This window comes from Paramormyrops kingsleyae, chromosome 18 (genome assembly GCF_048594095.1).
Source record: "Paramormyrops kingsleyae isolate MSU_618 chromosome 18, PKINGS_0.4, whole genome shotgun sequence".
Classification (NCBI taxonomy): domain Eukaryota; kingdom Metazoa; phylum Chordata; class Actinopteri; order Osteoglossiformes; family Mormyridae; genus Paramormyrops; species Paramormyrops kingsleyae.
This window is the reverse complement of record NC_132814.1, coordinates 12,897,160-12,924,777: the sequence shown is the minus strand read 5'-3', so window position 1 is coordinate 12,924,777 and position 27,618 is coordinate 12,897,160. Positions and strand designations below refer to the sequence as shown.

The 27,618-nt window shown below is 48.3% G+C and overlaps 1 protein-coding gene across 3 annotated transcripts in view; it reads right to left on the bottom strand.

Annotated features, from left to right (window-relative positions):
• Window positions 1–825: 825 nt before the first annotated feature.
• The window catches only part of stard13a (StAR related lipid transfer domain containing 13a), a 67,609-nt gene continuing 40,816 nt past the window's right edge, over window positions 826–27,618 (bottom strand). For 2 of the 3 annotated variants that reach the window (XM_072702027.1, XM_072702026.1), the window contains exons 2-14: window positions 20,040–20,111; window positions 17,974–18,055; window positions 15,943–16,006; window positions 13,270–14,540; window positions 12,971–13,141; window positions 11,539–11,698; window positions 9,423–9,621; window positions 8,757–8,970; window positions 7,321–7,435; window positions 5,367–5,588; window positions 4,119–4,336; window positions 3,657–3,833; window positions 828–2,273 (exon numbers count right to left, since the gene is read on the bottom strand). In XM_072702027.1, the coding sequence (XP_072558128.1) occupies window positions 2,156–2,273; window positions 3,657–3,833; window positions 4,119–4,336; window positions 5,367–5,588; window positions 7,321–7,435; window positions 8,757–8,970; window positions 9,423–9,621; window positions 11,539–11,698; window positions 12,971–13,141; window positions 13,270–14,540; window positions 15,943–16,006; window positions 17,974–18,055; window positions 20,040–20,111 (3,083 nt within the window). In that variant the 3' untranslated portion in view covers window positions 828–2,155. Of the gene's footprint in view, window positions 2,274–3,656; window positions 3,834–4,118; window positions 4,337–5,366; window positions 5,589–7,320; window positions 7,436–8,756; window positions 8,971–9,422; window positions 9,622–11,538; window positions 11,699–12,970; window positions 13,142–13,269; window positions 14,541–15,942; window positions 16,007–17,973; window positions 18,056–20,039; window positions 20,112–27,618 lie in introns of all 3 variants that reach the window. The other variant, XM_072702025.1, reaches the window with a different exon arrangement.

The following is a 27,618-nucleotide window of genomic DNA, read 5'->3' as shown; positions in this document are numbered from 1 at the left end:
TAAAATACTGTCATAAACGTAACTGAAATAAGTACAACTAGCCACATTTTGGTATTAGATTAATGTAGGAAGTCTGAACGACCGACATGTATGCAATATGAAACGGCTCAATTGCAACCCAGTAAGAACCATAACAGCATGTTTCTTGGGCTATTTTGAACTTGGTTATAGAAGTACTGTTTCACTATTTGCTACTTACGTTGATATTTCTCAATTCAGCACACAAATCCTCTATCACAGTGGCTACGGTTCTTTAATGTTCCAACCAACCTAATGATATATGACTGGCCAGCTATGAAACGATGACTCGGCAATAAATACGTAAAATGTTTCCTGTTCATTTGTAGTAATTATAATAATGTGATGCTAAACCATGCCTATTCTCGTATTACGTAGGTTTTTTTGTCAGCGTCAAATATAAGACCGTTTTGCGTCTGCGGCGGCCCCTCTTGTGACTCGGGAAACGCGGATATTTGCCCAAGAGTATATAGGTGTCGATTGTACTGTCGCCACCTGGCGGCGCCACCAGAATCCCTTTATGTTTTTTACACCCTAATCCTCGACCTACATTCTGGCTTGCACCAAATACCAATACTAATACTACAATGCTAATAATAACAACGAAGCATGGCCATCTGAAAGAAATATACGGCTGGACTGAGTTACAAACATGCCAAAAATAATAGCATTTTTCGCAAGTATGCATGCTGATGTTCTCAACCTGCTGCCTGTTTCAATACAGTTTTGCCCGTAAATGGCAACACACGTTCCTGAGTTTATAAGCAAAATAACTCCACAAAGGGGCCATGTGGATTTAAGAGATTTAATTTAAGGTACTTTGGGTAAGACATTTTTAATGATGCCAGTAGTACCACAGCTACCGTTATTAAAATACCAAAGAACCGCATTTCATGACATACGGCAGTATCACCCTTCCTGACATGTTATTGGAGAGAAGACCGACACAGAACATTAACTGTGGTACCCTTACCACCAAAGTAAGGCCAGACTGAAAGTTTAAGGCTCCATTAAAAATACTGACATTTTTGTCTTTTATCCATAAATTTTCGGTAACCAGTAATCCTATGCAGGGCTGTGGGGGGTTTGGAACCTATGAGTATAAGGCAGGGGACAACCCAGGATGGAGCTGCCAAACCATCACAGGGTCGCACACTCACACCGTTCACACCAACGAGGAATTTGGTGACTCTGTTCAACCTCAGCATGTTTTTGGACCGTGGAGGGAGACCCCACGAGGACACAGGGAGAACATGCACACACACAGGGAGAACTCCACACACACGGAACCCGGCCAGAGACTTGAATCCAGGTCACAGAGATGTGAGGGAGCCGTGCTGACTACTGCACTGCATCACCATCCAACCCCGCAGGGAGAGTCATCTGTGATGAATTTCCATACAGATTAGCTATCAACATATGCGTACAAAAAAGACTGCAGCTGTATACTTTTTGCATTTTATATTTGTTTTAATCCTCTCAGTGAAAACCCTGTTGTCCGCTAGGTAGCACGTCCAGTACACACCAGAGCTTCAGTGTTCAGTCCAACCTGCTTCCAATTGACACATAACAAAACAGTACGAGAGAATGGGCTCACAGCGCTGCCCTTGCGTGCTGCTTTTGACACAGCAGTGGGCGTGGCTTACTACAAACAGGAAGGAGGGGCGGGCGAGGAACCCCTACCGGTATGGAGCACATATAGTCTGGTGTGCATGTAGCCACACACCTGCACATTCACAGATGCACACACATATTTTATTTATATATTTATATATTGTTTTGTATTTTAAATGAATTAAACAGAAATGCTTCTTAGAAGCTCTGAAATGGCCAAATGTCCTAGACATCATAAATTAAGATTACAATGACAAGATCTATAATTACAACAATAATATTAATAATAACATTAATAACAACAACAATAATAGTAATAATAATAACAACAACCATATAAATGTTGATAATGAACTGGCGATGACTGTCAAGCAAACAGGGGGCGCTACTGCAGCATGATGGTGAATGGCTCAGCTCCAGCGAAGCAGCGTTGTTGTATGGGTCAGGCTTTTCGGGGTCCCCTTCCAGCAGCAGTTTTGACCCTGGGGCCCATGGGACCCTGCCTCAGAATGTCCCCCATGCCTCAGATCTTGGTTTCGGGGCCATCGGAGTCCAGCGGCTGGAAGGAGTTGCGCAGGCGGGCTGCGTCGGCTGCGCACAGGTAGCCGAAAGCCTTATTATACCACTCCGGAGACCTGCCCCTGAAAGGGAACACGCACATGGTGAACCTGTGCTGACATACTGAATAAACCCATATTTTAATCGCCATTTGTGGGGGGGAGCTGGTGTGTGGCTCAGCGGGCTAGGATTAGGATTAGGGTTAGGATTTCCCGTGATCTGAAGGTTACTGGTTTAAATCCCAGGACTGGTAAACTGATGCTGCCTTTAGGCCCCTGAGAAAGGCCCTTAAACCCCAGCTCCTGGGGCGCCACCTGCTGGCTGACCCTGTGCTGTGCCCCCCCCCAAGCGACCTCTCACTTGTCTGTGTGTCTCATGAAGAACAAGAAGGAGTAGGCGCAAAGAGAATTAATCCCATGGGGATTAATGAAGTACCGTGTTTCCCCAAAAATAAGACCTACCCAGAAAATAAGCCCTAATTACTATCCCACGGATTGTATGGTAACTAGAATGAGATGCGATTGTATGTAAACAGGAAATAATATTTTGACAAGACGAGTGCAAAAAGAAAGGAAATTCTGGTTCTAAAGGAAATTGAGTTGCGAGATATTCAGGATGGAATTTGGAGCTTGGAGATTTACGATGATGTTCCAGAAGAAGATGACATGACGACTATATTTGAATAAATGTATACACAGTAGATTTTTGTTCATGAATAAATGTACCATTAGATTGTTTACATGGAAAGATAACAGTTAGAAGATGACATGATGTCTGTATTTGAATAAATGTGGATTTTTGTTCATGAATACCGGTAAATGTACTATAATTTGTTGTACATGGGAAATTAAGACACCCCCTGAAAATAAACCCTAATGCGTCTTTTGGAGCAAAAATTAATATAAGACCCTGTTTTATTTTCGGGGAAACACGGTATTACTATTCTATGTGCAGGTGCATAGGAATTCTTTGGTTTTTGCCTATTCACACAAATATACAGGTGAGAATAAAGCTTGGAGTCTTAGCACAGATTTAGCTATTTATCCACAACCCCAGGAGCATTTTGAGAGTGAAGGGCTTTGGTCACATGCCCAGCGGTGCTGCAACTACTCTGCCGACCATGGGATTCAAACCAATGACATTCTGATCACAGACACAGAGGCTAGACCCACAGAGACATACTGCAGCATGTGGAATTTGTTAGGTTAACAGACATTTACTCACAGAATTCAATTTCTTTCTGCTGACATATGGGAAATGAATAGGTACCTGAACTTTGAAGCACTCACATCAAAATGTATTGAAACAGTGAAGCACACTGGTATTTTTCACCGTCACCAGATCATGTCACTGTTCGTATGAACTCAACGGTGCGGTAATTTTCACCAAGGAGTGTAGGTGAATGAAGGGATCAGGTTGAGTCATAGCTGTGCTTTGCAGAGGCCAGTAAACCAAGGTCTACTTACTTCAGGTCAACTCTGCAGATATGCGTAAGGCGAGACTTCCCCGTTCCACACGGTTCCAACAGGAAATGCGAGTCCAGAATAACGCAGCGGACCCCACCCATGGCCGGGCAGTCCTCGAGATCCACAGACATGGACACCAGAGCACATGCTCCCTTAGGCATGCCCGTCCGCCAGGACCTGGTACAAACAATGAGGTTTGCATCAGTAACGAACAGATAAGGTTCTGGGGCTCCAGTAGTGATGGCTAAATGAAGCTTCATGAACCATTTGCTGTATTTTGTGAGCCCACTAGATGGCACACTTGATTTGCTTTGGGGTATACTTTGAGCCCTTTTTGAGCAGAGAGCACGATCTAGCGGAGTCAGAAAATACAGCAAGTTGTTCATGGGGCTTCATTTGGGCATCACTAGGCCCTAGTCTGTGCTCATGTGCCGTTCAGTGAGCCTCCAGCCGCTGACTCACCTGAGTACCACGAAGTCACGGCTGGGGTGTGGGGGCATGCTGTTGATGGCGTACTGGAAAACCTCCGTCTGCCTGTCCAGCGTCTCCCTCACCTTCCACTGCAGAAAGTCCATGTCCCATAGGTGGCGCTCACGTAACACGCGGTTCAGCACCACAGAAGGTGGGGCCTCCACTTCGACCATGACCCGCCAGCGCCGGAGGGGATTACCGTCCCCTACCTGGGAGGAGGGTGGAGGAAGGGGTTGGAGAATGGGAGTTAGAGGGTGGGCTGCAAGGAGGGGCGTTATGCTCTTAAAAGCATTGTTGGAGAAGTTACTTTCAAAAGTAATCCATTACAGAGGTGGAAGGTTTAGTTCCAGAAAGTACAAATCCAAACCAAGGTTTGGTTTCAACTAAACAGTTGAGTACTCTGTGACTGTGACTCTTTATACTCAACTGTTTATTATGCATTCTCCATTATAATGAGACTGTGTTAATCTATGTTTCTATGCCAGCATGTTAGTTTTCAATCTATGCAACCATATAAAAGTTTATAATCATTAAAACGTAACAGAAAAAAATAAGGTAAACCTTAAAACACACAGACGGCAATGATGAGATAATTGGTGATGGCCAAATGAAGCTTCATTAACCACTTGCTGTATTTTCTGACTAGATGGTGCTGCTCTCTGTCCATAAAATGGCTCAAAGCATGTCCCAAAGCAAGCCAAGAGCGCCATCTAGTGGGGTCAAAAAGTACAGCAAATGGTTCATGGAGCTTAATTTGGTCATCACTAGATTACCTAAAAATTATACAATTCTAAATAAGGTGCTTTATGTTAGTTTTAGTTAAAAACCCCAGAACTTACAAAACATTTGTATTCCAAATCACAATATGGACATGACTGGTCCCACTCTAAACCAAAGTTACATACTCATACTCATGAGCTTCCCCTAGTGTCTGGACCCCTGAAAGCCTAGCTCATGGGAGTTTCACTTACATAAGAAAGTTTGGAGGGCAAAAAAAATGATTGTTTCTGAGAGATAACCAATCAGATTGTAGAGGAGATGGGTCCAAGCAACTACAGGAAGCGGGACCAAGATTTCTCATTGGCAGGGTAATTTTCCCTTCTGCCCTCAGAACATTTTTGTGTAAGTAAAACTCCCATGAGCTAAAGTCTTCCCCTTTCTCCCCCCTTAAGGGAGGCTCTGGCTGTGTATGTGTTTTTCCACATGGTCATTTTGTCACACGCCGGGACAGAGCCCCACCTTCCTGTAGGACAGCTCCGTGCCGTCGCTGGAGGGGCAGGACACCCAGACCTTGGACCTGTCTCGGGCCTCCCTGAGCAGCTCCTGCAGCAGGATTTCCATGCGGCCTTGGCAGCAGGCCTCACTGCCCTCCCGGGGCCCACACAGCTCCTCCACGGTGGGCAGCGGCATCTCCGCCTCCACGTACGAGTTACGCGACTGCGCCACCATCTCATGGGGCACCTGGAGAGTGGTGGGTTACAAAGGAATGCTACATGTATGCTCATTCGCCCATTCCCTAGAGCAGTGTTTCCCAATCTGGTTCTTGGGGACCCACAGACAGTTCATGTTTTTGTGAGCTGGGAGGGAGCAAAAATGCAGCACGAACACAAAATGTATTCCATGCAACAAACTGAACAGTTCACACAGATTAGTTCAATAAATGTTCACCTCATAGCAGGGATTCTCAACCTTTCCAACCATAAGGGCTAGCTGTGGACCATTATAAAGTGTCCCGCTAGGTATCTCTCGCCAACCAGAGCAGGGGTGAGAGGTTTGGTTCACTGCAGACCAAACCGCACTTAGCCAATATTGATCGGTGGCCCACTAAAGGCCAATGGTAGAGGAACCTTGTCCGAGAGATGGTGTTAGCTTTCTGAGGTTTGCAGGCATTTCTCCACCTCCATAAGAACACCACCTATGTTCATTACAGCACCACCAGGAACAACATTTCTGTGCTGCCTCTGCGATGTCTCAGTGTATTTGCGGTGTTTTGCTCTGTGACTGTGTGTTGTGTTGCAGGACATTCCAGTGACGGCGGTGGTTAATTGTTCCTGTTCCTGCCATCGGTAATTGGGTGTATGGCTGTATAAAGGGGTGCTGTTCCCTTGAGAGAGGAGGCTGCGCTTTTCCATTAGTGATGTTCCGCCTATAGTCACGCTTTGTCGTCATGAGCGCTTTTTGCTTGTGTGACAGACAGGCATGGCTTCGGCGTTGTGCCTTGTTATTTTTGTCATTTTGTCTTGTTTTTCCGTCTTTTGTTATACAAGCCATTATTTGTAATAAACCTTTTGTTTTACTGATTATTTTGTTCGTCGTGTGTTGGAGGTTTTTCGCCATCTCTTTTTCTTTGTTAAGGTGTCCTATCCCTAGACTGGAACTTAACACCTCCAGTGGAAGATGCACACCAACACACTCACTCACCAACACACTCACCCACCAACACACTCACTCACCAACACACTCACTCACCAACACACTCACTCACAAACACACATACTCACAAACACACACACTCAGTCATCTTCTTCATGGAGATAGCTGTTTCACCCCCCCACTACCTCCATCCTCTAGACCAGGGTTCTTCAACTCTGGACCTCGATTCCAAATCCAGGCCGTGTTTTCAGTTCTCCCAGGTAGTTGTTTAATAATTACTGATTCTGATTGGTCAGAGGCTTCACGCCTGACTGACAGGTAAAGGAAGGCTGGAAAACCAGCAGTGCTTGGACCTCGAGGACCGTGAGTTGAATAACCCTGCTCTAGACAGTCCCAGCATCTTCAGGTTCCCAAGTTTCCAAAACTCACTCAGTCCACAGGATAAGCCTTTGAGCAAAATTTCCAAAACTCACACAGAAATTAACTGACGTTCTTTATCAGGATATGTGACGATTGATTGGTTATAGTTCCCAGCACTAACAATGAGGAAGCCTGACTCTAGGTGTCAGGCGATCTCATCACAAAAACAACAAAATATGGACTGAGTGAGCTTTGGATATTTGCTCATCAATTCTCTGTGTGGGTCACGGCAGTTTTCTTCAACCCAGTCCTCCAGAACCCCCAGACAGTCCACATTGATGCTCCCTCCCAGTTTCCAACACACCCATAGCAGATATTTAGTGTTTTTGGTTGGCTAGAAGCTGGGAGGGAGAAAAAATGTGGACTGGGGGTCCCCACAGACTGGGCAGGGGTTCCTCACCTCAAAGAGGCGGACACACTCAGTGATCATGTGAGCCAGCCCTTGAGTGGCAGCCATGTTCTCATTCAGGTCCTTTTGGTCCGGTCGCCCTGTGGCATACTTCTTCTGCATGGCTCTGAAAAAAGTGGAGTTGGGAGGGGGGAGGGGTGGTTTGAAATCAGTACAGACGCTCCTCTACTTATGAACATTTAACTTACGAACTTTCAGTCATGCGAACGAAGTCCAAATTGTGTTCGTTGGGCTCCCGTTTCCTGTCCGCAACATAATTTTTTTTCTGCACGCCAATTCCACCTAATCTTCTGCCCGCTACGTAGCGTAGCGTGCGTACTCCCAGCGTGCAGCAGCGTAGCGTGCGTACTCCCAGCGTGCAGCAGCGTAGCGTGTGTACTCCCAGCGCGCAGCAGCGTAGCGTGCGTACTCCCAGCGCGCAGCAGCGTAGCGTGCGTACTCCCAGCGCGCAGCAGCGTAGCGTGCGTACTCCCAGCACCCTAGATCTTTCTACCCTTAAATGATGATGAATAACGACTTACGAACATCTCAAGTTACGAACGGCCGTTTGGAACGCAACTCGTTAGTAAATAGAGGAGCGTCTATACTCCAGAAAGGGGGGTGCATGTGTATTCCAGTTACATCAACATGTGACCCCCCCCCCCACACACACACACACACACACACCTGACCTCTGTTCATCACGGCAGCATGCGTCCTGACTTTGATCTCCGTCAACTGCCCCGCCCACCCACCCAAAAGCAAAACCATCAGCAGCTTCATTAGTGGTTTAATGATGAGTTTGTTTGCACGCAGCATGACCCCATAAAAGCCGGCGTCTTTAAGGAGCAGACTGCAGCTGCAGCAGGAGGTGTGCTGGGACTGCACCTCACGAGAGCTGACCTTCATTAGTGGCTGGGTACGGCGTGCTGCTTTGCTCTACACGAAAGTCTGAGGCAGTCATAGAAAATGATCTTTAAATGATCGTTATGTTGGTGTCAAACTATGCTATTATGCCTGTCAAAGTGTTCCAGCTTAGCCGCTTCAAAACCTCCCCTAAAATCACCACAGTATTTGCAGCAACCATCCAACGCACCCACGTATTTTTTTGACTCGACCACTAGCATGTCATGTTTGGCTCACCGATACCTCATTGAGTTATTTTAAGTTAATCAGTTAATTGAGCTGGTGGAGAAATTTAGCGAGTACATGGAATGGCTGAGGTGCCTTTGAGGAGAGGTTTGGGAACCAAAGCGGTGTTCGTCTAGCCATCCAAGTAGATATCAGTTACGTTTTGGAGAACAGAAGAAATTCCTGTTAGTTATCATGTTACTACTAATTTGCATATGTTCTAATGTTAAATTGTGTAAATACACACTTACTTTCAGGATCAGTTTAATAGATAAAGAGAGCAGGTCTGGGTGACTGTCTTGTATTCGGGGTATTACCGTGGTGACAGGTTGTCCTTCTTCAGGATGTTGAGGTGAAAAAGCGAGGGCGCCAAGCACACAGCGATGTTCATGGGAGTCATCTGGTTCTCCCCCACAGAGGAAGTGACATCACTCAGGAAGCACAGCAGGGCTTGCAGCACCTCGCGGTTCTCGTCCGACATCAGCATGATGGCTGCCTGCACTGCCTGAAGCCGCTGCTCCTTGGGTACGTCTGGATGGGGGGGGGATCAGGGGGTGGGATGGGAGTGGAATGTGAATGGTAGTGAGTACGCGTTAGCGGGGGAGGGGACAGGATGAAAGCGGGAGGAGATGAAAGAAGCCACAGGTGGTTGTTATTACGATCCCTGCGAGACGGCCAAGTGAAAACGCACATGCTGAGCACCTCCTCAGGCACGCTCTTTGTCCTTAATTATGCGAGCGTGCACGAGGACCCCAGACAGACTGGTGATGGTGATGAAGTGACTCACACCAAAGGTGTGAGAAAATCACCTGGGAGGCAACCCCCCAAATTAAAGACTGCATATGTTGACTGACTGAAGTTTATTTAATAGATGCTGGTCTCGCCCATGTATATTTCAGGCGTGTGCTGTTTTTGCACTGGCGAATGCACAGAAAAGTGTCTGCCCTAAATTATCCACAGCCGCAGATCGTTCTGATGCTCACACTGGTAGATGTGCAGGAAGGTCTCGCCCAGCTTGCTGGTCAGCAGAGGTTCGGGTAGGTCTCTGAAGAACTGCTTCAGCATGTCCGCCACATCATAGGCCGACTGCTCCTCATAGTCCACGTGCTCGGGGGAGCTCTCGTTCATCTGCCTCAGTGCCTGGATCCGCGACTTCACCCCCGACTTGCGGAAAAGGCCCACCTGAAAAAAGGCGGAAAGACAGGGTTGACGGTACGGGGAATGCTGGTGATCCATGTGTTAGGGTTAGCATGGGTTTACATTTTCTAAGACCTCAATCCTGGGCTTGGGATTCAGGATGAGAGCTCATTCACAGTCTACTGTCTCATTTCCAATTTACTCTGCACAAACACAAGCTACATCATTTCTTTGTTGTTCCCTGTCCACTTAATTAAATGGAGCATAAAAGGAGTATAAAGATGAGTGTCAAAGGCACTGTAATGCATGCAGTTTGACTTAACTAGTTCACATTCAGGGGGTTGTACTACGAAGCGGGATTACTGGCTTATTGGGGTAACTTGTCGGATTTAAGGTAGTCTGAGCAAAATGTAAGCGAACGAATATGAAGTCCATTTAAACTGTGGTACCTTAACTCCAACAAGTTACCCCGATAAGCCAGTAACCCCGCTTCACAGTACAGGCCACAGGAGTGAAACAGTGTAAACAAATGGAAAAAAAACCAACCCTTCTGGAACAGCCCAGATGGGAAATCTGAATCCTAGAGGCTTCCCTCCAGATTTAAGGCAGACCTGTGATCTGCATACCTCCCTCAGCACCTGAATCACCTCGGTCAGCACCTGAATCACCTCCCTCAGCACCTGAATCACCTCGGTCAGCACCTGAATCACCTCGGTCAGCACCTGAATCACCTCATTCAGCACCTGAATCACCTCCCTCAGCAACTGAATCCCGGCTCATCGACCTCCAACCAACCACTGATTAACCCTGTGTTTTCTTGTTGTGTTGTTAATTTCTTTAATGTTCTTTAACGCTCTGCCGCAATATTTAATACTGCTGTCCAGGGACGTAGTTAGAAATGGATGGATAGGGGGGCTGAGTCTTTATTGGGAGGGGTGTTGCAACAAATATAATATAAAAAAGCTACTCATGTCTTAAGGCAACAAATACACACCTCCCTTAGCACCTGAATCACCTCGGTCAGCACCTGAATCACCTCCCTCAGCACCTGAATCACCTCCCTCAGCACCTGAATCACCTCATTCAGCACCTGAATCACCTCCCTCAGCACCTGAATCACCTCCCTCAGCACTTGAATCACCTCGGTCAGCACCTGAATCACCTCGGTCAGCACCTGAATCACCTCCCTCAGCACCTGAATCACCTCATTCAGCACCTGAATCACCTCCCTCAGCACCTGAATCACCTCCCTCAGCACCTGAATCACCTCGGTCAGCACCTGAATCACCTCGGTCAGCACCTGAATCACCTCCCTCAGCAACTGAATCCCGGCTCATCGACCTCCAACCAACCACTGATTAACCCTGTGTTTTCTTGTTGTGTTGTTAATTTCTTTAATGTTCTTTAACGCTCTGCCGCAATATTTAATACTGCTGTCCAGGGGCGTAGTTAGAAATGGATGGATAGGGGGGCTGAGTCTTTATTGGGAGGGGTGTTGCAAAAAATATAATATAAAAAAGCTACTCATGTCTTAAGGCAACAAATACACATTTATGGGGGGGCTAAAAACATTTTATGGCAGCTAAAGCCCCCTAAAATAGGCATAATGATGCCCCTGCTACTGTACATATAATGTATTTTGACACCACACTGCACTGTTACTCTCTTTTTGTTATTTTTCCCTATATGCTGCCACTCTCTTTGGGTTTTGTGACCCCAGGAAAACCCTCTTGTTCCTTTGTCCTCTTGTATGGAATGAAATGAAAAGAAAATTGAATTGAATAGAACTGAACTGAACAAAGCTAAACTGAACAGAACTGAATTGAATGGAACTAAACTAAACTGAATAGAAGCTAAATTGAATTGAAATGAAATTAATTGAATTGAGCTGAAATAAATTAAATTAAACAGAAATGAAGGAGGAGCCTGCTGCAGCAGTTCTGTGCTGGACACGGGACTCACCTGGTCTAGACACTGGCTCCTTAGGTAATGCAGGGCTTGCTGCAGGCTAACAGGCAATGGCTGCCCAGACCGCTGCACATGGATGATCAGCGGGACCCCAAAGACAATTTTGTCCTTGTAGTCCGGCACCTTCATCCTCTTCATGAACTTGGGCACCGACCTAAGGGTGACGGAGGTCTTTAGAGAATTATATCACAGTGAGCACTAGGGCCCTGTCACGCTCATTCTTCCTCTTGTGTTCTCTCGCAGACGGTGTCACGTTTAAAAGACTGTGTTTAACTACGTGAAAGTGTGTGTTTATGGAACTCAGACAGCAGCCCTTCCATCCAGGGCCGGCGCTCCTCCCCACCCTGCCTGACCCCAGGCCTCCAGATAGCCCCCTAGGTGTCCAGACAGTCTGTTTTTATGAGCCTTAATGAAAAAAGATAAAATGGAAAACGAGGCCTGTAGGCCGTCTTTATGTGGCGTTGGGGGGCCTGACAATCTCCCTAATACACATACTCAGGCAGTGAGGCACTGACTCACAGCCACTTCCCCAAGTGTTTACAGACGCATGCCAAACAACAGGCAAAATAAAAATAACAGAAACAGGCATACCCGGGGACAATGGTCCGTGTTATGATATTTTTTTCACGACGGGCAAATTATTGAAGATATTCAACACTTTATTATAAAACAGGCTTTGTGTTCATGATTTTGCCCAGCTGTCGGGTATTGTAAGTGTTCTAAACATGTTTAAGGTAGGTTAGGCTAGGCTATGGTGTTTGTTAGGTTAGGTGCACTGTATTAAAATGCATTTTCACTTTATGATATTTTCGCCATACGATAGGCTTGTTGGAACGTAACCCCATCGTAACCTGGGGAGTGTATGTATATAGTGTGTATATGCACGCACACACACAGGCAGGAGGATCCACACACCCACAGACACACACACACACACACACAAGCTCCCTGTCTGTCGAGTCAGAAGGTGGAAGCTAAGCTGCGTGAGGCACTCCCAACAATCTCCACAAGAGGGCATCAGGTACAGAATGTTCTGTTGGATGATGTTAGCACAACTGCAAATGTTCATCAGTGAATGCACGGGGGTGAGATGTGAATCAGAAGCTAGATGAGGTCAAAACCCCACACAGAGGGAAACCTTGAAATCCTTCTATGTTCCTGTATGGATAATTAACCCATTTGTCTCTCTCCTATTCTCCTGTTAATTCCAGCCCGAACTCTGCCCTGCCGCAACTTCCAAATATTTAGCAGACGGCTCAGCCAATCCCTAGAGTAACTGGGGGTTAAGGACCTTGCTCAAAAGCCCAACAGTAAAACCACTCTGCCAACTATGGGATTTAAACCTGCAACCTTCTGATCACAGGCACAGCGTCTTAACACACCGAGCTACACATCACTTCACGTCAATCACACTAGTCTGACTCACCAGGTCCATCCATGTTTGTTGGACATGGAGTATTTCTCCATGATGGCAGTGAGGCGCAGGAGTGAGAACTTCTGCAGCAAGCAGAGCTGGCCTACTGATTGGCTGTTGATCTGCAATGAGGCACCGGATTGGCCGAGGTGGCAGGAGATCCTGAAGCTGGGCCACCGCAGGCTGCGGACATGGAAGGGGGTTGAACTTCGATGTGTGCATGTGGGCGTCAAACAGGAAATGACAACACTGACAAGTGACATGTCAACATGTCAGTTAGGCAAGTGGATCCATGACTGACCACCACTCACCGGCTAGGTCTGGTGAGCGAGGCCCCGACGCCAGAATCCCTCCTCTCCCTCGTCCCACTGGAGTCCGTGTCATTAAGTGAAATGGCGTCTCTGTCCAGGTCACTGGGTGTGGTCCGGCCCTCCAACGCCGAGCTCCCCTCGCCGTCCAGTGTGACCTGGCTAGCAGAGTTGCGCCGGGCCTCACCATCAGGCAGGACGCTCCGGGACCAGTTGTTGACCAGCCTCTGCAGGCCGTTGACATGCTGCAGGATGTCGTCCAGCTGTGGGAACAAGTCCTCCTTCTCCAGGTCCATCAGGTCCCCGGTACTGGCGTATAGGTGGGAACTGGGGACGTTGTCGTAGACACTGGCGCGGCTGCCCCGTGGACAGAGCCGGGAGATAGGAGCCAGGTCCCGGTGCTGCCGGACATCGGGCCGCCAGCCGGAGCTCATGGCGGTGCCAGGGGTGGGCGTCAGGCTCTCTACGGAAAGTGCCTTGGGGAAGGTCCCCGGCTTGTGGTCCTTGGGGACGTGCACCACCAGGTCCTCATAGGAGCGGCACTCGCTCCGGCGACCTTGCTCGGCAGTTTTCCTCACGGGGGCGCCAGCGAGCACATCCAGGTCTTCCAGGTAGACGCCACTGCGTTTGTGGAGGGCCCGCTGTGGTTTCAGGCTGGGTGTGCTGCTGGTGCTGCTGCTGGACTGGGAGTGCAGGCCGCTGCTCCCGTTTACCTCCGGCGCAGCCACGTCCCCGTTGGCAATCTCTACGCACTGCAGTGCACGGAGGCTTTCAGGCTCGTACTGAAGGACAGGCCCGCTGATGGTCAGGGTCTTGCGGGCAGCCTTCCCTGACGAGGACCGCCGGGAACGCAACGTCTCCATGCGGCGCAGGAAGTCTTTGGCGCGTGTCCGGCCATGCCGGCTGCTTTTGGAGGGCAGAGAGCTGTACCGTAGCCGGTCGTCAGACATTGGGGACGGTGCCAAAGAGCTGGGGTCGGGCATGATGGAGGCCGAGGCGGAGCGAGCAGGCCTCAGGGTGGCCAGATCTCCACTCCTGCTGCCGCCGCTGCTCCCACTGTGCAGTGACGACACCTCGGGCTCGCTCAGGTCTGTTAGCACGCTCTCCCGACTGCCTGCCCCCTGTAGCTCCGCCTCCAGGCCTCTGGGACACGCCCCCTCCTCGCCTTCCAGGATGCAGTCGATGTCCTGCAGCCTCGACCACCGCCGACTGCTCCACTCAAACGTCCATCGGTTGCTGATCGCCAACTGATCCTCTTCATCTGAGTCTTCGCTCTGTAGGTTTTTTCCAAGGAAGGTGAAAGAAATGTGGTCAGATGTAAGCTGAGTCGATGGTCATCTGATCCTACATACCTCAGTCACATAATTAGCAGCAACAATATATTTTCCAACCGCTGAGTCAACAACAGAAACAAATAACGAGCTTAAGAGTGCAAAGTCAAACTCAAACTAGGCTAAGGGTCAGTACAGTTTCTCCAGCGGCTCCTACTGCACAGTCAACATCTACTGCAACCCCATGGGTCTGGCGGTCAAGGTCGTGCAGGGCTATGAAATACTGATGGGAAACGTTACCATGGTAACTGCTGTGAGTGGCAGCACAGTGGTCAAAATGCTTCCCTCAAACGGCCAGTGGTTATGGGAGTACACTTTTCACAGAGGACTTCCATTAAGCACTGTGAACCGACTATGACCCACAGAGAGGCGACATAATGAAAAATAAGCAACAAATCATATCCCAGCTCTGGCTGTACTTAGACAAGAAAACCAGAGTCAAGCCCTGTCTGTTTTTGTATAATAAGGTATGTGGTTGTGGGTAATTTCAGACTGATCGTTCTGCTAATTGGGGTTTTAAAACTATGTGCTGCATTACAGCAGAAATGAAGGAACAGGGCATCCTTACATAAAAGATCACATCCTTTGTAATCAGTGTTTCAGGTCCCGAAAGATTTTGTTTCTACCAACCAGTTGAGTACTCTGTGACTGTGACTCTTTATGCTCAAATGGCTGGTAGAAACAAAATATTGGTCTGGATTTGTAGTTATTGGGTCTGAAATGCCCAACACTGATTGTAATACACCCACCCAAGCATTGTAATAAATCCAACCAAACCAACATTCTGCAGCCAAAAAAAACAGAGGCAATGATCACAAAATCAACTTAGACATAACAATGGAAAAATTCTTAAGTGTCCTCCAAACTGGTTTAACAGGATAAAAGGCCCAGGGGCCAAGATGTCGCCCTCCCCTCGTCCCCCCCCCACCACATCAGAAATGAAACATGGCCAAAGCACTTGTTTTAAGAACCTTCAGAAGCCCGACAGCACGTTAATGTTCCAGAACTTCCCAGGAGGCCAGACATCAGTATTCCTCTCTAAGCCCGGCCATCACAGCTGCGGCGGAAACCTGACACTCAAATTAACCTCATGAAGAGCAAGCCTTTCTGGAGAAAGAACCAACTTCAGATTGCAGAGATAGCAAAGAGGTGGAAGGACATCTGTAGGCCTAACTGGGTAACGGGCTGGGCTGCCCACTCTACCCACAACAAATCTCTCAGCAAGAACAACCACTATATTTACTTTCCAAACTGGAGAAGAACACATGTTGTTAAAATCACAGCATGACCTCTTCAACAGGACCATAAATCATTATGCAGTACAGTCAGGTAGATCTGCACTTACTTTCTTCTTGGGAAGGCTGACGTCCAGTTTCATAGAGGCGCACTTGTTCAAGGTGTTAAGTCGTCTGGAAGAGAGACAGCGAGCATGTTCAGCCTGGTAGACGATCGAGCCCATTCCTGTCCACTTCGCTCGGTTCCTTGCATAGTCCTCCTGCTTTCTGAAAAGCCCCCTAGAGCAAGCCAGGCCCTCGTAATGCAGGCTCTCTGTGTTCTGCTGCGCCTAAACCCGACAGAGGCGGCTAAGTGGTCTGCCGCCCTGGGCTGCGTGCCATCCGATTGGCTGCCGGCAGCTTGGCGGCTGGGGTTCAGTGACACTGTTTATCCTGGGGCCCAAGGACGACAGGGGAGGCAAGGTTCCGCCCCCTCTGTGATGTCAACACCGGAGAATTCTACTCCAACATTCTGCTCAGGCTGCCTTACACGACGGGAGTGAAGTCTGGCCCCTCCCCCTCCCCCAAACCATCACACTCACATCACAGTGACATCACAAGTCGTTTAAACTCATCAAAAAACGCCCATGATTCGAGGGGCACAAATCCCAGGTGGCATCTCTCTGGAACAGCTGCTTTTCCTTAAAACACGCCCCCTGGCAAACCTCCCCAGTGAACTCAGTCAACTCCAGCCAATCCCCCACCCCAAAATCTCCTACAACACCAACAGCAATTTCCTGTTGTTATTATTCCTTGTAACATGTAAGGAAAAAAAAAACACATCATCCCACGCTAATTGAATACAAGAACAGTGACTGACTGAATCTGGCTAAAGTACTGCGTTTGCTGGTCGCACTGTGTCCTTTTACCATTGCAAATTTCATTCAACTGCCGAAAGGATGTTCAAACTGAAAATGTGGGGTGGGACACAGAGGGGAATAACTGCACAGGGCAGCCCTGATGCAGAGGGGCAGGGGCTCTGTATAGATGGGGGGGGGGGGGGCTCCTGCCTACAGGCTCGACATCTGTTAAACTCCTGCCACGGCTTCCCTGGGGCCACATGGTCCTTTGAATCCCAGATCAGAGCGTCAGGCAGAGGGAGCAGGTTGAGATCAAAGAGAAAGATGCCATGAGGTGCTGGGGGTCACAAATCTGGCTTGGGCAAGGGCACTGATTATGTCAGTAAGTGGACGAGGTAGGGACTCTCATCTCACACCTCGGGGGCAGCATGAAGAGAGGAGTCACACCGATAAGCTGGAAGTGCAGAGCCTTCCCGGCCCCCTGCCCAGTCTGCTATGTGCGGAACTCGGGGAATGGCTAACGCAAAGGTAAAGTGTGCCCCCTTGTGGACCGTTTCCTCAAAAACCTTGGCCACTTCACCCTGTTTTCACATTGGGAATACTGATTTGGATTCTTGCCACAGAAATTTAAGCTCCAGATAAATGCCTTTAAATGTTTTATTTCTCTAACACCGCAGTACTCTGTCGGCAGATACAGACGTAATAATGGGCAGAGAGAAATTAGTCATACAGTAAAAGGGAAAATATACATTCCTGTAACATAAAAAGATCAAATTTCTCACAGGAAAACAAATCATCTAATAGCCAATTTCCATCCTCTGGTTACCTTGGATTTCAGTGATAAGCGTCATATCCTGAAAAATGTCACTGATTAGCGTCATATTTGTTTTAATATACGCAATAACAATTACAATTACAGCCCCCACTCCACCCTCCCTTCCCCCCCTCACGACCCTGACCAGCATAAGCAGTTAGAGGCTGGACAAATGGAATTAATAGAACAGTCCACAGTCATTCGGACATTTATTCACTTTGAATTCTGATATCTTTTTCGAGAATACTTTCAGCTAATTCTGCAGTAATGGTTTCTAATGAAATCCACAGCTGTAAAATTCTAGTTGGGTCGTGGGAACGGGTTCGAATGACAGCCGGCACATACATGGCACTTGAAGGAATGTGGGGGGACATCCACAAATCCGGCACCCCCTCCCACACCTCCCACCTCTGTCTCTTAGCCCAAAACGGACGCAACCGACGCTGACGCACATGAGCTCGTAACCCTTGTTTTGCTCACATCCTTACCGGCAGAGAGGCTCTACCAGGTCCTTGTCCAGGAAATCATGATCTCTTTTAACGGAGGAGATGTCGATGGGGAGCTGGGAATCTGAAAGGAGAAGACAGAGACACTCTTCAGGGGGCTGTGCTTTTACACGCATATCTGCTGAGGGACTCCTGTCGTCAGAAAGTCCGTCTGCGAGTCAAGAAGGACGAGCAGCGGGCGCCGTTTCCGAAAGGCTCCAGCCGAGAAGCAGACAAGCCAGGGTGTGAATGACGTCGGTTCTGAGTGAACGGACACCAGGCCCACGGGTCTGATTCGCGCCCTGGCCAACCGAGAAACCGTCTAAGTTGGAATTGAATCGTGGAAGCTGCGGACGAAACATCCGGGCAACACCCAACACAAATAAATATCGTAAAGGCAGCAAAAGTAACGACCTGGGCTATCCTGTGGTTTTTCATTGGAGCCCTTTAATCCCTCGTGGCCATTCCGGGAAGAGGCGAGATTAGTGGATCTGTTTTGGATGCAAGGCACAGCAGGGAGCCAGCAGCCTTGCTCCGGCAGCGCGTGTGTATGGACAGGCCACGCCCCTCAGCCGCCACCTTTTGCTTACGTGACAGTTGGTGGGAGGGCAGGTCCACAACTGCCGCCACTGGCATTCCATTGCCTTTATAAGGCACCGCTAATGCCATCCTGCAACAGGCCCCCGTGGAGGTCTGTGGGTACGCTCGCTGTGCGGGTCTAGCCTTTCCCAGCATGCCTGAGTCTGGGACCACTGGGCCTCACAGCCTCTAACCCATGCACAGTCATTTTTAGACGGCTGTCGTTCTGGTCATTGTGGTTCCGGATCTTTTCCAAATACGTCTCGGCTTAGCTAAACACCGTAAATGCCAGTTCAGTCCTTCGCGGGACCTCTTAAAAGCTCAACTCCCCGGAAATTTTAATTTTGCATGGAAATATATGTTCACGTATACAGACAGACATGTAAATGAATGTGAGCATGGATGAAAACTACTGGCCATTTTTACCCATAATTCCTGGCGGAGAGACTTATAAACCCATGACCCACTGACCAGCCTGGGCATAGGAGGTCAGACTGGTCTACAAGGAGGGCCTGCGGTCAACAAAGGCCTTTTCCCATGCTCCCCTCCCCCCCCCCATTGAGTAGTAACTCAAGCCTGGAAATAGCTCTCGACACCCCCTTCCCCAGGCAAGCTGGAAGCAGGCCCAGCTTGCAGTCAGCCTGTACGCAGCTGTGTAAATGCAGTGTACTCTGCAGCAAAGTGGGTCATTCCATTCCAGAAAAGGCAGGGGGGGGGTGGTCATGCCTGTTTTCTTCCAAAAATGATAACTGTGATGAAAGGCCGGCCTCGATCTGTCATTACTTTTTTTCCTCAGTATTACTACATCAGCTTTTGCGCTACTTGCTTATTGCTGGTTCAGTGCTCAACACTTTTTTTTTTTCTTTTCCAGTGCTCAACACTTGAAGGTGGAGATCTTTTCTCTGTCTATAACAGCTGTAAAATGATCTGTTCTACATAGTAAACTGGGCCAATGTTTAGGGTCTCCATTTCTGGATGGACAACTGCTGTATACTCAGGAATTGGGGGCACTAGGCCTGTTACATAGTGTTTGTGGCATGGGGGAGGACAAGGAATCATAATATTCAAAATACAAAAAGCAGCAGAAAAAGTGAGCCTGTCTTTATTAAATTATTTGGGGAATTGGTAAGATTTAATAGAATGGTTGGCTTTAGCTACACCTTTTCTTTGCATTATATTGCTTACAGTACAGGGAGGAACATGCCCTAGACCCCTATTATTCAAATCACGGTCCTCGAGGTCCGAGCACTGCTGGTTTTCCAGCCTTCCTTTACCTGTGAGCCAGGTGTGAAGCCTCTGACCAATCAGAATCAGTAATTATTAAACTAACTACCTGGGAGAACTGAAAACAAGGCCTGGATTTGGAATCGAGGTCCAGATTTGAAGAGCCCTGCCCTAGACCTTCAGAAAGACCCTGCTCACCAACACCCGCTGCTGCACAGGACCGGACAGCGATGAGGTGATGCAGATCAGCCGCTCGCAGTGCTTACCTTCGTACAGATGGGCGTACTGGGGAAATCCCGCCGCTCGCAGCCAGTCACATGCCTCCTTCGCCTCAATTTCTAAAAAAAAACAAAAAGTGGCGAGTGAGTTTAGCTATTAAGCAGCATGTCATTAAACATGCCGATGACATCATACGACATCAGAGACCACACGTCACACCCCAGCACCTGCCAGTCAGGCTATGAGAGGGATGCCCACAAATGCCGGGTTAAATTCAAAAACATACGATCGAGAACAGAGGTAGGTCAAAGACCACATGAACATTCTGCTTTTCACAGTCCCTGTCCACCTTTCTTTAGCTGGCTTCTGCTTCCTGCCATTAGACTTGGTTGAGTTGTCATTAGATTAACCTTTGTTGTCCTTGTTGACTCATCGTTGGCTTGTGCGTAGGCGCTGTATAGACGTCTGCTCTGTGCTTTGTCAGTTCTTGCCTGAGAGGCCTCATCTGCTCACCATCCCCATCGCTGTATGAGAGGACAGCAGCAGGATACCCCTTGTGCTCGGCACCCCCTACAGGAGGAAATGCTCAACCCTAAACGAGAGAGCCTCATCTGCAGACTTGACTATACACAAAAAAGCAGCCAGACATGAACACAATAAGCAAGTGAAATATCTGATGAGTTGAATCAGGCAGATTCAAAAATGGCAAAGAGTCAAGTTCTGTACGGGTTCACTGCACAGGCGAATGAGACGAGCGAACTTTCATGCCAAAGCAGTCGCAGTCTTGGGTAATGACGGTAGTTATAGAAAGAATTTTAGAAGAAGTTTTGGTTGACCCTCCCATCCAGAGCAATTTACACACCGATACGCAGCGCATTAAGTGTGAAGCAAGTCCTAACGATGGAGCTTAGCTAGACTGTAGGACCGTAGTCATATTACACCATACAGGACATTCATTAAGGTGCCGACATCTGATATGTGCACGTGCAGTAAGTTGTACCAGATGCCACAGTATGTGTCAGCAGTGGATTAACGTAACAAAGAAAGAGAAAAATACAAAAGAACACACAGGGGAGACCGCAGCCTCCATGAGAGGGTCCTAGTATGACTGCTGATGGACAATAAGGGCGGGATGGAAGGTCCATATCACCCCCTTCCAAAAACCCACACAACAACTGGATGATTTTATCCAATTTACAGTAAAGGGATCTGAACCCATGACCAGTGCATTAAGTCAGAGAAGATTTAGACAAGGAATGACCCAGGAGGGGAAGCCAAACCACCACAGGGTACACATACCATTCATGCCCATGGCCTCTTTGGCAACTCCAATTCACCTCAGCATGTTTCTGGACACTGGAGAGAAACCCCACCAAGACATGGGGGGGACATGGAAACTCCAAAGACGTGGAGCCATGCTGGAGACTCAAGCCCTAGTCCCAGAGGTACAAAGGCACCAGTGCCCACCACTGCACTACCATAGCGCCCCCCCCAAGCTGGAAGGTGACCCCGCCCACCCCCAATGGCAGGATGACTGGTGGAGCTGAGTCACGCTGCCGCTCACAGCTGGTTCCTGTCACGTTAGGGGCTTCCTCGCTTTCCCAAGGATGAACGTCTGACCGCATCGTTAAGCGAGTGTTTTGTTGTCTCTCTAAGTCAGCCTCTGACGCGGGTTTCACAGAATGAATACAAAAGGTCAATGGGTAGGAGGCCGAGGGAAGCCCGGCACTTTCCACCGCTAGCGTAACATCAGTCAGCTGGCTGAAGATCAGCCAAGGAGATCTTGGCGATAAAAGGCCAACAAACCTCTGCGTGTCCTGCACTTTCATGGGCTTTTAATTGACTCGTCTGCCACACAAGCCCAATAAAATCCCACGCGTCTAAGCTTTCGGCAGAGTGCTGTCATACTTTCCAGGGGAGGGGCTATTGGGCCCCCATTACCTGTCAAGACAGCTGAGGGCTCTGAACTCAACGCACCATGTGGCAGCCATTACAGCGAAATATGCAGCCTTGATAAGAGCGAGCGCTGGGGGGGAGGCACAGAAACCAGTAAAAACGCTGCCGTGTCCAATTGGGAAATCTCATCAGGCCACTAGTGCTACATATGGACACCCTGTTCCCAGAAAATCGCTGTGCAGTATGTGGATTACAACGCTCTGGGGAACAACACCGGCCCTTGTGCAGCAGGTGCTGAAATTCCCAAACTTTAGCTGCAGATACACCAAGGAGGGCATGTAGCACTGTGGTTATTCAGCCTTAACGCCAGTGACTTCCCAGGCTGGAAAAAGGATGGATTTCCAAGTCACTTTTGCTATTTAAACTCATTATTCTAAACACTATCTCTTGAAGGTCACAGTTTATTCAGCGTAGTTGTAATTGCAAGCTTTACAAGGATAGCAATTCCTATCATACTGCATCTCCAAGGTTACAATGCCAGTCAGGAGATGATGGACGTCCTAACTGCTTCCCACTCCCCTACCTGACTGATGACTTAGGTCAATGTTTCTCAACCCAATCCTTGGAGACCCCCCGGTCCCCACCTGGTATTCTGTACTCCTGATTGTTTGCATCAGCTGTGCTGGGAGCTGGGAGGGAGCAAAAATGTGGATTGTCTGCGGTTCCCCGACAAGTGAGTTGAGCAACACTAACATAGATGAACACATTAGGAAGAATGAAACTGACCACCAATATCAGCAACATTCCAGTGCTAATTATGAATTAAATTACAGATCATTGCAGCTGGACTGGGGACAGTTCTGTGGCTCCCAGTACATTAGCAGCAGAGCTAGGGGTCACCGCACCATCTCTACCCAACACAAGTCTCCACTGTCTTTCCCACAATGCTAATAGTTTTCTTCATGTTCCTCATTCATTTGACACATCCACAATGGGGTAGAACAGACTGGAAGGGTATATAAGATGAACCCTCTCCTTTTTACCAGTGCAGACTTTAACTAACACTCCACCTGGTGGCTGGAGGCTGGAACATAATACTTCACATTCAATATTGGTGGTGAGAAGCTCCTATCCTGAACTTGTAAGAATCTCGATGATTCAAAATTGTCATTATTATAATTATACACATTAGACAGAATAAATAAATGCGGAGTTGAATGTCAATTGTAGATAATGAGATAGAAGGTGCTGGAATGTAGGCTTTGCAAAGAGCCCCGCAGGAATCTTTTGGAATGGTAATGAAGGTGCCACATGGTTTCTGAGTATTGTGAAAAAGCTGTGAGCTGTTTCGGCCATCTTTAGAGGCTCGTGCACACCCTGTCAGGCCCTCTGCCCTCTGCGGGCCTCTCCGCCGCACCTCAAAGCCAAAGAGAGAGATTGGGGGTTTGAGGTTATGGTCTTGTCAACTCGAAGCGTAAATCCTGAACGCGGGCAACCCAGCAGAGGCCTCCGTCACCACTCTGCCCTCCACAGAGCCTGAGATTCCTGTCAAATGGAAGACAGGGGTGCCTGGGGTAATGACCCCCCTACCCCCAACCCTCATCCCCACCATCCCCAAGAAAAGGATATGTCCAGCACCCTCTGACACTCCATGGACAGCCACAGCCCAGGTGAAGGGTGAGAGAAGTCAGTCAGGGCACAAATGTCGGGGGTCATTCAGTACACGTTTGCTGTTGCCATGACTCCCACCGCAGTCCTGTCACGTGTGCCATCCCATTGGCCCAGACTGGACCAGCATGAGCGTTTTCATCTCGTACAATTTAAAAGCCACTGCTACATACGGAGTATGGAAAACTCAAGGGATCGTCCAAGCAAGCATCATTCTTGTGGGGGGGAGGGGGGGGGGGGGGCGTCTGCTCTCTCAGTGTAAATATTTGGAGGGGCCCTCCAGTGGAAAATCACTTGAGCTGCCGTTCAGCAAGCACTCTGCCAGCCTGACATGTACCCTGAGCACGACAGCCACCCACCCTCTTGCCGCCATGGAAACGAGGCCTGAAATGTGCAGCTTGGTCACGTGACTTTTCATGAATAGATTGTTGCGATTAAGGAACATCATCACATGGATGGATTGAAATCCACAGAGAATCACGGCGCCGGTGCCATGGCAGCAGCACACCAGTATGACCAGTAGGGGGGCCGAATACATCACTGCCCAGAAGCAGCCAAAAAAAAGGTGCAGGCATGGGTGAGGCCTCTACAGGCAGGCTGCTAAACCAGAACCCTGCACCGACATCCCACTTTTGCACTGTATCTGTATTTATTTTCTATACTGTGGTCCCACATATTGCTTTCTTATTTGTTTACTCATTCTTATATTGCACTGTTTCATCTCATCTCGTATTGCGCCACTGTTTATCCTGTACTGTCTTGTATTTCAATACTATTTCACCTATTCCTATAATCCTACCCTGCAATTGTAACATAAGAATTCGAGTGTGTTCCGAGGAACACCTGATATTAAAGCTTGAACCATCTCTCCTTTTCCCCTGCCCAAGGGCCTTTAACCGCGTTTGCCCATCAGGTCCTCAGCAGTGCATCCTCTGGCTGCAAAATCCCCTCTGATGCTACATATACTGTAGCGCTCTGTCCTGTGGGGCCACAATGTCACATTAACAGTCCATGGATGTTTCTGCTACCCCCCTTCCCTGATTATCTCCCCCCTCCAGCTACACAAAGTACCACCAGCTATTTAAAGATGTCATGTTTTACTCTGGGAAAACCCACTGTGAACGTCAGGAGAACATGTTGTGGTTTAATCTCTCCCTCCATAAACGTTTTCAGGTCGAGAGCTAGCACCACAAAACGTGCTTCATTCCATCCGTAGACAGTTTCCATCTTCCCAGATGTTTCTCACGAGCCAAGCCCTCAGCCAGCACCAGAACGCCTGCAGTCTGTCTCTGCCATAACCTTCTGGTTTGGGCTTATTTCATCCAGCAGAGGGCAACCAAGAGCCAGCGGATTGGGTCCACGGACACAGCTTCACAACCCAGCCGCACATGAAGGACACAATCTTCCTGTGAAATCTCATATCTGATCTGCAGACTTTAACTGCATCCAAGGTATTGGCTGATGGATTAAAATCACCAGCAGGACAGAAAGAAACATCACCGGGCATTTTTTCAGGTGGGAGTAACGAACTGATCAGGCTGATCTCAGTTAACATCAGCAGATCATTCAAAATCAAGTCAGACGCTCACGCATAATAGTCATAAACTAGGGGCAATTTAGAGACATCAGATAACCTAACTGTATGTCTTTGGACTGTGGGAGGAAATCGGCATACCCAGAGGACACCCACACAGCTGTCAGACCCCAGTGGTACCAACTGAGCCACCAAGCTGCCCAAATAGCAATAATTATTTCCTTCTTATAATTACTAATGACCCACTGAGTCTGTAGCTCCCACAGTGTTTCCCAACTCGGTCTTCTGGGACCCCAGACAGTCCACATTTTTGTGCCCTCCCAGCTCCCGATAGGAAGCAAACATGTGGACTGTCTGGCAGGGAGCAAAAACCTAGACCGTCTGGCAGGGAGCTGGGAGGAAGCAAAAACGTGGACTGTTTGAGGGCCAGGCTGGGAAACACTGCCTTAGGATAAGAATGGACACCCCTCGGACTTGCGTACATCCATTTTTCCATCGCTTATCCGGCACAGAGTCAGAGGGACTGTGTACAAATAAATTTACATCAAGCCAGGGGGGAGGGGGGTTGACTTATTCTGAGAATCCCTTCATCCCTCCACTGCTGGATGTGAGGACTATAGATTTATGCCCTTATTTGGAAGCAGGAGCAGCCTGAAGGCAGTCACTCTATTACACTGATACCACAGGCGATAAACTGCAGGATCGTGCTCCGGACGCCTCTCAGTCACATTTAATGTTAATCATCAACCTCAAACTGCGCGGGAGCCGGGCGACCGCATACATTCAGTGCGCGGCACCGCCACAACCAGCTCCCGCGTGTGCCAACGAGCGATAAGGGCAGGTCACCGTGGCAACCACAGCAAATGCATGGCAACAGGCTACCAAAACTCAGCCATGGGCCGTGAGACGCATCCCGGCACGACCGCCTGAAACACTCTGAGGCTGCACACTGTCTACTGTCTGTATTACCACCTAGGTTTAGTGATATGTGAAACCACACATAAATGAGCAATAAAAAGTTTTAAAAACTATGCAAAACCACCATGAGGTTCTTCAGCTAATATACAGAGGAAGAATTAAAAGTATTCAGCTTCAGGATGGAGCTGGATGGGAGCAGAGAGTCGGGGAGGATTCGAAAGTGGCCGGATTCGGGTGCTAACTGTGATCACTGAGGCGGTGGCACTGGACGACCCACCGCAGCCTGTGGCAAGCGCTCCGCAGACCACAGGTGTGTGGGACCCGCATTTGCACAATCACATCCCTTCCCATCTGCCACTGGGGAGCCTGAAGACACACACAGTAACACATACACACACGCAGACATTAAGACACTCCTACCCATACCCACGCAGTCAAGTGGATACACCAAATCTCCATTTACACACACGCACGCACACATACATAAGGCTTGACTCATGTAAACCCATTTAAGCAGCTGGGCACCCACTGAATGTATTCATCGTTTCTCTGAGCAGTTTAAGAGTCACCCTAAGCCATAAACTTATGATTCACTATCACCATTGGTCCTGGTGCAAACGTCCTGTGTGAAAAACATTGCCGACATGATCAACTGATGAGAAGAACTATTTAAAAGTGACCAGTAGCCATGCAGAACCAAAGGGCCAGAATGCAGTTGGACTGTGAGCTTGTGGAATTTTTACTTACACAAAAATGTTCTGAGGGCAGATCATAGAGGAGGGAGAGTATCCTCCTAGAGATAAGAACAGTTTGGGGACTCATTCCTGCTTGACAATATACGGAACCCCCTCCCCGCCAACACCCCGTGTCCTTCCCTGGAAAGGCTACATTTAAGGGGCTAAAAAAAGGGGAAACGTGTCAAAACAACTAAAACTATACTGTAAAAGCCCTGGGCCACCCAGCCTCTATTAACAAGCGTTTACTGTATTATAAGCGTAGGCGGCTGAACCCGCGGAGGTTTATTTCCTTGGTAACACAAAATATTGAGCTTATCCTCATTTTACTCACGTGTTTTACTCACTTCTGCCATGGACGACTGCTTTTGATGGGTAACACAATCTATATTTTTTTGAGTAGACTTACAAGGAACTTGAACTGACTGAACCCCCAGGGTTGGACTGGGAAGCTTGTTTAGGCCGGGAATCCTAACTCTAAGGGGGGGGGGGCGGCTTATGATGAACTTGATGGTACTTTTTGTGTAGCTGGAGGGGGGAGAGATGGCAGTGTTGGTTATAAACGATCCACAGCTTTTTATTATCCAGTACGGAATGATCCCATGATATACAGCATCAAAAAGATAAATCAATAAAACCTAATGTTACAGAGCTGAGATCAATTTAAGGTGAAAGCTGTTTAGGAACCAACAAATGAAGTAAAATCATCTGGGTGACCGGTTTCAACACTCAGTGTAAGCAGCAATACTTTTTTTACAGTGAGTCGGGGGGCCGGGCGTTGATAACCAATGAAATGAAACATCAGTTGGTTATTGTAAAAGAAGTAATGTGCATGCAGGTGATATTTGTATAGATTTATCCACACCCTTTTGGCAG